Here is a 12,085-nt window from a genome sequence, read left to right on the forward strand (position 1 = left end):
ACCAACTATATCCAAGCATGTTGATATTCTCTCACCTTGAAAAAAAAAGTTACAAAAAAAATTTGTCCTGTGTTTTGGTATCAGCGATGCTGGCCCTGTATTTACTTGGTGTTGGATGGACAACAAAATGTGCAGTATCGCCACCCCTCTAAGACCACTGTTGGTCTTACAGGATATATTTTACAGTCGTAAACTGTTTAAGTATTATGGAGAACATTTTGGAAAACAAAAAGCAAGCTATTTCATTTAATTATGTATTGTTATGATGTGAAAAAATACATGTATTTAAGGTAAAAAGAACAATAATATATGAATGGCAAGTAATCAATGAAAATATTGTGATAACCAAGATTAAAAGTTTGAATGGAACACCTAATGTTGCAGGAAATAACAAGGATACTAGATAAAGATACTGTACAAAGTGGGTTATGATCCCTGAGCCTCCAATTCTGATGCTGGGGTGTCTGGCTCCTCATCGTTGTAGATATTCTCAGCCTTAAATAACAAAAAATGCAATATTTCAAACAAACGGTACACTTTATTTACATATAACACAATTCTAATAAAAATATACATTTTCCATTACCGTGTTCAAAAAGACAAAGTAGAAAAAAATATAATGGGCGGGGCACTTTGATACAAGATGCTCAAACCGATCCCAATGTAGGTCATATATGCTAACCTATTTTGAGAAAAGTGCAATATTTAATAATATATATCTTTATAACAAATTATTTCTATAATAGGCCAAGGGCCAATAAAAAAAACAGCTGGGCCGCACTTTGGACACCCTGGCCTACAGTAAATGTAAATATAATGCGGTGAGAGAACAACGTATTCACCATCTGCCAGACTTGCATGATGTTGTCTTCCGAAACGGAACAGATGACCCAGGGTTCATTGGGGTTCCACGAAAAGTCTGAGATCTTAGCTGTGTGGCCACCATGGATGAACTAATTGGAGGGAAAACGTGCATTAGAAAAGGAAAACCAGATACACTCCCGAACTGAATCACAAATGTCATATCTGAAAGAAATTGACAAATAAGTCTTTGATCATCTGATGCAAAGCCTTTTCAAGTTCACTGCAGTTTTCAATAAAATGCCAATAATTTATTTTTTGTCTACGGTGGCAGCGGCATATGGATGGCTCCATAGTACCCTAACTTTCCTCAGGTGAGTAACAATCATTCAAATTTATGACTTAAAGATTGAACGGCAATCTTAAATTCAAGTCTTACCAGTAGCTCTGGTGGGCCGTCTTCAGCATCTTCAGCAGACTGCTCCTCCCCGATTTTACTGAAGAGCAAAGCATAAAGAGGCAAATGTGTTCAGTGCAATTTAGTTTTTTTAATAATAGCTACAGAGCAGGGTCAACTGGTGGTCTGCTGGCCTCTGAATTCAGTTTAAAAGCCAATTCAACCAATCCCTGTGAACTATGTGCAGTAGGCCTGGGCGATATGGCCTACCAATAAAATTATCTATTTTTGCACAAAAACATTTGATTTACCGTATTTTTCGGATTATAAGTCGCTCTGGAGTATACGTCGCACCGGCCGAAAATGCATAATAAAGAAGGAAAAAAATATATATACGTCGCACTCGAGTATAAGTCGCATTTTTGGGGGAAATTTATTGATAAAACCCAACACCAAGAATAGACAATTGAAAGGCAATTTAAAATAAACAAAGAATAGTGAACAACAGGCTGAATAAGTGTACGTTATATGACGCATAAATAACCAACTGAGAACGTGCCTGGTATGTTAACGTAACATATTATGGTAAGAGTCATTCAAATAACTATAACAGGGGTCCTCAAGTACAAATCTTGAAGGTCCACAAATGTTATTTTGAAACAGGCTGGGTCCGTTTATTATCGGTCAAGCTTATATAGTAGCAGGAGGTAGGTAGCAGTTTAACATTTTCTTAAAATTAACAAAAATAAAATAAATATCCAATAAAATACATGAAAGATTTTCTTTGAAACAAAAATAAATAAGAACTTAAATAAAACTTTCAGTTTTAACAAAAAATAAATACTTTTAAACACAACCCTCCTATCCCTGGTAAACAAATGACCTCAACAGATCTCATTCATGTGCAAATATAACTATGGTACAGTACATCCCCATTGTGTAAAACACAGCTGCTCAATGGGAGAATTTGGCTCTTGGGGTTGAAGCCAAGACTTTGAACTTTGGCACAAAAGGTGTGATGGCCAGGCGGAGACACTGATCCATTTGTTCATTGGTCAGTCTGCTGCGGTACTTGTTCTTCACTATGTTCATTTTAGAGAAGGCAGACTCACAGCTGTATGTTGAGCCAAACATTGTGAGGATGTGACAGGCCATCTTATGCAGCAGAGGGAACTTGGAAGGAATGACCAGCTTTGACCAGAAGGTGATGGCGTCACACCCAAAACATCTTCAATAAACTCCCCCTTTTCCTCATCATAATACCTCACTAACACCAACAACTGAGCATTGTCAGTGGTGTCAGTGGACTCATCCACTGCTAGGGATATGCACTCTGCATTTGTTATTCCATCACAAAGCTGCTTGGACAAATCACAAGCCAGTATTTCAGTATGTCTGGTAGCTGTGGCATCAGAGTGGGATTTGATTTATTTTAGCTGTCGATTCCTACTTTTCTTTGCCTTCAAACATGGCACCCATCACTTCAGTCAAGCATTCTTTAATTATTTCTGCATCAGAGAATGGCTTCTTGTGTTTACCCAAAACCCATGCCACTCTGAGTGAGCACTCTGTTGCTATTTGTTGTTGTGTCATAGATTTAACAAAAATCTTGCTTGATGTTTCATGACTTTTTCAGCCTCGTGATTTCTTTTTTTCTTAGCTCTGAATCATGAGGAAATGTCTCTTCAAATTAGCGGTGCTCTTTCAGATAGTGACGTTTCAGATTTTCACTTTTCACCAGAGCAACAGTAATGTTGCATATTAGACACATTGGTCTGGTACTTGCAGTAGGTAGGATGAAAACATATTGCTCTTTCCATTCTTCCTTGAAACGTCGGTTTTCCCTGTCCACCTTTCTTTTACCAGCCTGAGCCAACTTGGAGCATGCCATTGTGATTTGATTCACATTCAGTGACTGACGAGTGAACAATTAGCGAAGTAGCGATAAGAGACAACTGTGTGCCTGCAGCGAAAGGTTCCATGCATGAGCGCTGTATGACCCAGGTGGTAACAGCCTATCAGCGCGTCGTTGTGATAGAGATGACAACCCATACTCTGATTGGCTGATTCCGAAGCCAATCAGAGTGGCGTTCTCTCGCTCTCACTCCGTCTCTCTCTCTCACACGGAGAAGTGTAAACGAAACGTGGAGATATTTGACTAAAAACAACAAAGAACGTTGACTTGCGCTAGCGATAACTCAAAGATAAATACAATTATTATATTTTTTTATAATAATTATAATTATAAAAAAAAAAAAAAAAAATTTTTTTTTTTTTTTTACTATAATTCGTGCTGGGTCCGGACGGACACGTCGCTGGGTCCGGACATGGACCGCGGTCCGCCTGTTGAGGATCACTGAACTATAACATATAGAACATGATATACGTTTACCAAACAATCTGTCACTCCTGATGGCTAAATCCGATGAAATCTTCTCCCTCGTTGTCGCTCCTGGTATGCGCTGCTTCCTTTCTTTCTGCTGCTCGATCGCCGTTTTCTGCTGCATATTTCACTACGTCCAGCTTGTAATCTGCAGTATATGATTTCCTTTTCGGAGCCATTTTTGTTCAGCCCTTCTCAGTTTTTATAAGTTACCGCCAATGTTGAAATGATCCATTTTAATAGCTACGGACATAGTAGCAGTTAGCATCCCATGACCCACAACGCACTTCTGTCATGACGCACAATGCACTTCTGCCATGACCCGCCCTGCCGAATTCTTATTGGTTGATGTGTGAGTGACGATTGCTGACATTTGCTTCGTCTCTTACGCGAATGAGATAAATAATATTATTTGATATTTTACGGTAATGTGCTAATAATTTCACACATAAGTCGCTCCGGAGTATATGTCGCACCCCCGACCAAACTATGAAAAAAACTGTGATTTATAATCCGAAAAATACGGTACATTTTTCCCCCTACTTTTTAATACGATATGTCAAAAACAAGTTTTTCTTTCATTTGATCAAAAACTAATGTATTGAAATGACACCGGATACTGTGCATCTTACTCTTAGCAAAATTAAAATTTGTATATTGTTCTTTTTACCAAAAAAATGATTCCCAGGCGCGGCCACTGCTGCAGCCCACTGCTGCAGCCCACTGCTCCCCTCACCTCCCAGGGGGTTAACAAGGGGATGGGTCATAATGTAGGACAAATATCGCCACACCTAGTGTGTGTGACAATCATTGGTACTTTAACTTAACTTTTTAGACCAGCTATCAATTGTACTTTTTATGAAATCATTTTCAAAACATTTTGATTTCCTTTGGGAAGCAATACTTCTACTTCTGTTAAGAAAAATGTAGCATTGCACATTTTGCATTCAAATAAACAGTCTCCAACATTGAGATCAATAAAGAGCAAACTTTAAACTTCAGTCTTGAATAGAATACTTAAAGGTTTAGTATTTTACATTGTATCCAAATAAATAATGAAGTAAAAGATTGAGAGGACTGAAATTTGTTTAGGTGAGTGGGTAAAGTAAACACAGCCTTTTTCATTCACACATCCTTGCAATGTGCAGAGCAACTGCTTTAGTGATCGCTCGACATATCGTGCTTCTTTCTCCTCATACATGGCATCATCATACATATCTGGTGTAAATGATTACATCATAGTTAGGTAATTTTTAGCATGTAGTTTGTTTGTTGTTGGGGTCTTGTTCGCCTCGTAAAGAATTGTATTTCCCGCACTCAGCTGGAGGCATTGGTTTCAGATGGCCTAGTTGTTAGAGTGTCCGCCCTGAGATCGGTAGGTTGTGAGTTCAAACCCCGGCCGAGTCATACCAAAGACTATAAAAATGGGAGCCATTACCTCCCTGCTTGGCACTCAGCATCAAGGGTTGGAATTGGGGGTTAAATCACCAAAAATTATTCCCGGGAGCGGCACCGCTGCTGCCCACTGCTCCCCTCACCTCCCAGGGGGTGATCAAGGGGATGGGTCAAATGCAGAGGACAAATTTCGCCACACCTCGTGTGTGTGTGACAATCATTGGTTTAACTTTAACTAGATGCTGGAACAAGCGTGTTGTGCTGCTGTCTTTTTGAAACAAACTTGTTCCACGCCCGTTGTCGCAAAACCAAAGTACTGACAACACTTTTTTTTCTTTGGAACAAACGTCTCGCTTTTGTTAGCGTTAGCATTAGCCATGTTCTGTTATGTGTACCGCTAAGGAAGTAAGGGCTACGGCGCAAACTACGGAAGCTCCTGAGGGGCAAAAAGTATGCCGAAGCAAGAAAATAAAAAAATAAAAAATGTTTATTTTTTTTTTTTAAATCATCTGCAACAAAACATTTTAATATATAGATACAATCATTGTATCGCCCAATCCCTGGAATTTATCGGCACATTTTTGGCAACATGACCACGCTGACCACCAAACTCCTCCCTTAGCTTTCTGTAAATATTATTATATTACTTTCTGTATAATATAATTTAGTTGAATAGCCCTGCTCTATAGTGTTCTGCTGCAAAATTGTAAGTATTTTATATCTTCACAAATAAGTTACAATTTGGGATATTTTTATTTAAGTCAGCACATAGGTCGATGAGTGTAATTTCCATAAATTGGCTGCTATCCCTGAGAAGGAGTATTTCATCAAACTGTGGACAACTCTTACCTTAGATCCCACACATTCAGACGTCGATCAGTGCCACTGGAGGCCAGGATTGTCTCATTGTGAGGGGACCACTGCACCTAAAAGGTTTGATGTATAAACATTTTTTTATAAGCAGCCTGAAAAAACATACACCATACAATTTATTTTAACACTCATTGTAGATCTATGTGTGTTTATCTGCAATATGTGCAGTAGTTTGGAATAAACCAACAAAACAAGTGAAAGTGCCTCCTTTAATATAACAACCCCCTCTAAAAAAACCTGCACATTTTTTGTAGGGCTGTTAAATTATTGCATTAATTGCGATTTATTCATTCCAGTCATATTTACTGCATTGTTTTTTTTTAATCGTGGTAATCTAATTTTTAATTCTGTAATGTTACTGTCTCTGTATGCCTGCAAGTTGCCTCACCCTATTCTTGTGCTTAACTAAGAGCAACACTTCGCCATGTGGCACAAGGGTAAGGTGTATTCATGGCAAAAAAGAGGTATTACTTTGTGGTGAGACTTGGCGGTGATAACTGCTTTAAACAGTGGTGATAGAATGAATGTATCTAACTAACAGTGTAAAATATTAATAATAAACATAAGGACGTATCAGAATTGTGTTTATGTTTGAATGTTTTGTTTTTATAGAGTCTCTTTTCGATTTTCAACAAGTCAAATGTATATTTTAAGACCACAATAAATAAAATGAAAGACCCATTTTTATATCCATATCGTATCGTAAGGCCCAGAATTACTTGCAAATAGGGATGTACGATAGACCGTACAATGATAAACCGCGGTAAAATTCCAGACTGTTGGTGATACCATTTAAATTTTGAGTGATCAAAAAACCATCATTTATTAACACATTTAAAGGCCTACTGAAATGAAATTTTCTTATTTAAACAGGGATAGCAGGTCCATTCTATGTGTCATACTTGATCATTTCGCGATATTGCCATATTTTTGCTGAAAGGATTTAGTAGAGAACATCGACGATAAAGTTCGCAACTTTTGGTCGCTGATAAAAAAGCCTTGCCTGTACCGGAAGTAGCGTGACGTCACAGGTTGTGGAGCGCCTCACATCTGCACATTGTTTACAATCATGGCCAGCAGCAACGAGAGCGATTCGGACCGAGAAAGTGACGATTACCCCATTCATTTGAGCGAGGATGAAATATTTGTGGATGAGGAAAGTGAGAGTGAAGGATTAGAGGGCAGTTAAAGCGATTCAGATAGGGAAGATGCTGTGAGAGGCGGGTGGGACCTGATATTCAGCTGGGAATGAGTAAAACAGTAAATAAACACAAGACATATATATACTCTATTAGCCACAACACAACCAGGCTTATATTTAATGTGCCACAAATTAATCCGCATAACAAACACCTCCCCCCTCCCGTCCATATAACCCACCAATACAAATCAAACACCCGCACAACACACTCAATCCCACAGCCCAAAGTACCGTTTACCTCCGTAAAGTTCATACAGCACATGTATTCCCCCAAAGTTACGTACGTGAAATGCACATAGCGGCACGCACGTACGGGCAAGCGATCAAATGTTTGGAAGCCAAAGCTGTACTGAGGGTAGCGCGTCTGCTATCCAACTCAAAGTCCTCCTGGTTGTGTTGCTGTACCCAGCCGCTAATACACCGATCCCACCTACAGCTTTCTTCTTTGCTGTCTTCATTGTTCATTAAACAAATTGCAAAAGATTCACCAACACAGATGTCCAGAATACTGTGGAGTTTTGCGATGAAAACAGACGACTTAATAGCTGGCCACAATGGTGTCCCAATGTGTCTGCAAAATCCGTGACGTCACGAGCAAACGTCATCATATCGAGACGTTTTCAGCAGAATATTTTGCGGGAAATTTAAAATTGCACTTTACTAATCTAACCCGGCCGTATTGGCATGTGTTGCAATGTTAAGATTTCATCATTGATATATAAACTATCAGACTGCGTGGTCGGTAGTAGTGGGTTTCAGTAGGCCTTTAAGGCAACACTTTTCATTTCCTGGCATCTCAGCAGCAACAGCGCCTTCGAAGACGGGCATGCGCACTAACGCCGTTTGCAGTTTGGCTTATGAAAACATGGCGGAAAGCAACGCACAGACTTCGCTACGGAGATTTTCCCTCCTAGTAAACCGGCAAAATCTGAAGTCTGGACATATTTTAGATTCATAAAGGTTGCTCAGGGTAAAATAATTGAGGATAGTCAGCCCATCTGCAGAAAATGCAGGAAAAAAGTCCCCTTGAAGGAGGGCAACACTTTAAACTATAAAGCGAGTGCAAGGTAAGTCAACTTCAGATCAGATCAGATAGGTCTTTATTGTCATTGCACAAGTACAACAAAACTTTGTTTTCAGCACAAATCCGTTCAAGATTAGACAAAACATACAGTGTACAGGGTTACAGAACAGAAACGCTGATGGGTCGCCATTTTAAGGCGCCCCGTAAAAGATGGGAAAAAGGTAAACGCTGGGGAAAAAGATGAGTAAAAAAATACAATCCAGACTGGGCTCCTAAGGGGGCCTAGTCTGGAGTGGGAAAAAACCCCCATGCAATGCACACAGACATGTTACATTTAATCACGACAGAAGCTGTGGTGAAGGCGTGGGTTGGGGGAGGGGGTGTGTTTGCATGTGTGCCCAATTGTCTTGGGTGTGATGATGTAATGTTTTTTATAGACTGAGGCCGATCTGCAAAAGTTCGACTCCAGGTGTCGTTGTGGAGGGAGGGAGGTCAAAAGCGTCCATCGTTGAGGTGTCCTCGGGGATGCTTTCCAGAACAGCCTGTTCCTGTTGTTCACAGCGTCAAGGCCATTCGAGGGAGTCAAATCGTAGATTAGGATGTTTGTTTTCCGCGAGCAGACAAAAAACAATGACTCGTCTGTTCTATTTGTCCATGCTGGCTTCTCTCAAATTCAATTCAATTTTCCTTTTCAGCAAGCTTTTCCATGATGTGATCCATCTTGCGATTCAGTTCAGAAATCGCCACAGTCTATGTTCCCACAGCCCTGCCCAAACCTTCCATTGCGATGAACAGCATTTGGGCTCCTTGAGTGGCTGCCATCGTCTTACAAATTTGACGATACACCAGAGCAATGCCCAGCCCAATCAGCAGGTGCCCCGCGATCACCGTTCCAAATAGGTAGATGTCTTTCACGTCCTCGATGGAAAGGACTGAGAGGCACATGATTCTCCATTTATCCCAGGAATCTCTCACGTACCCCGCAGCAATGGTTCCATCATGGAAGCCAGGCTCCCCCGAACCTCTTTTCCTCGTCGAAAATACTTTGTCAATTGCGTCGAGAGTCCAGCTGATCATATCCATGTCTGTTGTTTAGATTTGAGGACAGCGCAAAGAAAGAGGCTTCAAAAAAGTTCAGACAAGACAAAAACGAAGAGAGCAAGCTGGGATAGGAGGGAGCGGAGAAAAATGTGACCGCCCTCACCAGAGGCAAGACAGAAAGGACTTGTAGCTGAATGCATGATGTAAAGTGTTTGAAAATTAAAACGTCATGATTTGTCTGTCAAATTTTCTTATGGTTCAACTTAATTACATGTTACCAATGTTCCCTCTAATTTTTCATGCGTCTAAGCAAACGCTAATACTCCCTGAGCATTCAGTGGAGCACATGCGAGCAACATCAGACGTGGCCACACCAGCATCATACCTGTTTCAAAACTGACATCATAATTATTATTATACTCAAATGACAGTAGTCATCGATGGAATTCTTGTCATCTAAGCGTCTCGACAGACGTTAAAATAATTAAACAGTTGACGAACATTGTTTTATCTGTTGTGGCCGCTTGTCGTCACATGTCACTCGCTGTTGTATTGCAAAATCATACAGAATACACGGTTATGTATTTAGTCTGTTTACAGTTCAGGTGGGATTTGATTTTGTGCACGGCATGGATTTGCTTTGCAGAAGACGCATGAACAGTGCGCAGGTGTGCTCTTTAGAAGGGGATGTTGCTTGTTACTTAACGTTACTCCTGTAAAAATAGATGTTATTGGGCGCTATCGGTGAGAGCGAGTAGTGTGTTCACATGACGCATTCATACTGTAACAGAGCAAAATGTACGTCTGGTACGTGTGTTTTGTGCTCTGTATGACTGCTGCGACTTAATGCTGCACCCCTTTTGTTGTTAATATGTACTTAAGTGTTAAAAACAAATACTAGCAGAAACACCGCAACATGTTTTGTTTTTACAGGGTTTGTGTGTGTGTCAGTCAGATGATTATAACAATAATCAGCATCTAATAAAATAATAATACATTTGCCTTTCCCCTATTTACACAGTGGGCGTGCAGCGGCAAGTTCAATGCCACAGCTGCATCATCTACTACCATTACGCATACAACACCTGATGCCTTCCAGAGGCGGGCTGCTTATGCGTCTTCGTCAAAAACGGCAAAATACATTACTGCAGCTCTGTCATTATTTTATCGAGGTGTCTTTTGACATGAGCTAGAGCTCATATATGAACACTACTTGTATCTACATGGACACAAAGTGCAGTTACTATACGTCTTATGGCCATCAGATGCCATCTTGCTCAATTTTTACATTTGCTTGATGACCTCTTATGTCCATAAGGTGCTGTCTTTCACAATTTTCACATTTATTTTTATTTACTTTTGTTATTTCGTTTCTGCCATATTACTTTGTTTATAATGCCTGTGTTGATTTCATAAGCACATTAAATTTCTACTTGAGATCTACAATAATATTTTTTTCTGCAAAGGAAATAATTATGAATGTGTTGTATATTTCACTAACCGTATTTAAAAAAATAAAACAAAACTTCGTTAAGATTTCAGTATCTGTACTTTTTTAAAATGTCGAGCACATTTAAAAATAAAGCGATAATAATGATAACCATTATAATATTGTTCACAATAACCGTGATAAGAAATGTTCATACATTTACATCCCTACTTGCAAAATATGTTTATTTATTCGCTGCTCTTTCACATTCAGGATTCCAATACTTTTATTCTTTCCATCCACCAGCTTTAACCATGCATTAATTTGTTTGTTCTGTAGCCACATAACATTGAACTTGCATTTATCAATCTTACACAAATAATTTAGCTTTGCTGTGGGCTTCGTAATTTCTGCTGCTAGTTAAACTCTGCTTCTCAAAAATTTAAATGTTAAAAGTGAGACTGGAGTAGATGCATTTGTTTTAAAAAAAAGTAATTTTAATACTACGTGTACGGTACAGCATCCGTACAATTTAGTACGTACCCAGTTATTATAGGTCATGGTCCAGTTCCTTTTCGGCGCAGTAAGTGAACAAAATGCAAAACATAATGTTGGGGCTACTTTGATACAGTTTGTGCATTAAAGATACTATAACAATCTAATGCAGAATCAATTTACTATATTATAAGCCAAAACAATTTTGTATTACAGATCAAGTAAATTACTGTAATATTTAATAATACGGCTCATTAATTTTATTTTTAGAATAAGTAGCAGGCTAATAAAAAAACAAGCTCTGTGGCATAAAACTATCCCTGAACACTACCTTGGACACCTCTGGGTTACAGTCCTTTTAAGGAACACTAAGCGTTTGTTTTACTAACTGTTTTAATGCCACAATAGGTGTTACGCTCATTGGAGAGAGGCAGCACTTACTCCGCTCAAGATAAAAAAAATGCATAAAAAAATACTAATGGGACACCAAAATGTATCAATTGAATTTGTTTTAATATGCCCCTTATGTCCTCAAGTAGCTACAAAATTATGTTGCTGAATAGACAATGTGGCTCATAATTCTTTATTTCTGACCATCCAAAATCTTGACACATCCATTTGTGTGTCAACATACGATTCTCGTCTGTCCTTTGCAGAGCGAGCAATGGTCCTGCAGCCGTGTGTGGAATTGTCAGTTTGCCAGTCCTTTTGACATCAGTTTGCCAGTCCTTTTGACACGTGTTAAATAAAATGTAAACTAGTGCTCGCAAAAACGGTGATGAGTTTTCATAAATCACAATGCGCGTGCTAAATGATTACATTTGCACCTTCTCCTCCCAGTATTGTGCGCAATCCACTTTCCACACTTTTAGTAGATCAGTTTTGCGTGTGCTATCAGGTTTGCACGCGTTTTAGTTCACGCAACTCTTGGGTTAATCAGGCCCTATGAGTTTAAATGATAAATAAATGATAAATGGGTTATACTTGTATAGCGCTTTTCTACCTTCAAGGTACTCAAAGCGCTTTGACAGTATTTCCACATTCAC

At 39.2% G+C, this 12,085-nt stretch overlaps 1 protein-coding gene across 2 annotated transcripts in view; it reads right to left on the reverse strand.

Moving 5' to 3' along the window:
* Window positions 1–268: 268 nt before the first annotated feature.
* The window catches only part of LOC133636258 (histone-binding protein RBBP7), a 31,858-nt gene continuing 20,041 nt past the window's right edge, over window positions 269–12,085 (reverse strand). For both annotated transcript variants that reach the window (XM_062030103.1, XM_062030096.1), the window contains exons 9-12: window positions 5,826–5,902; window positions 1,241–1,298; window positions 843–953; window positions 269–495 (exon numbers count right to left, since the gene is read on the reverse strand). In XM_062030103.1, coding sequence (XP_061886087.1) covers window positions 427–495; window positions 843–953; window positions 1,241–1,298; window positions 5,826–5,902 — 315 coding nt within the window. In that variant the 3' untranslated portion in view covers window positions 269–426. The remainder of the gene's footprint in view (window positions 496–842; window positions 954–1,240; window positions 1,299–5,825; window positions 5,903–12,085) is intronic.

This window comes from Entelurus aequoreus, linkage group LG02 (genome assembly GCF_033978785.1).
Source record: "Entelurus aequoreus isolate RoL-2023_Sb linkage group LG02, RoL_Eaeq_v1.1, whole genome shotgun sequence".
Classification (NCBI taxonomy): Eukaryota; Metazoa; Chordata; class Actinopteri; order Syngnathiformes; family Syngnathidae; genus Entelurus; species Entelurus aequoreus.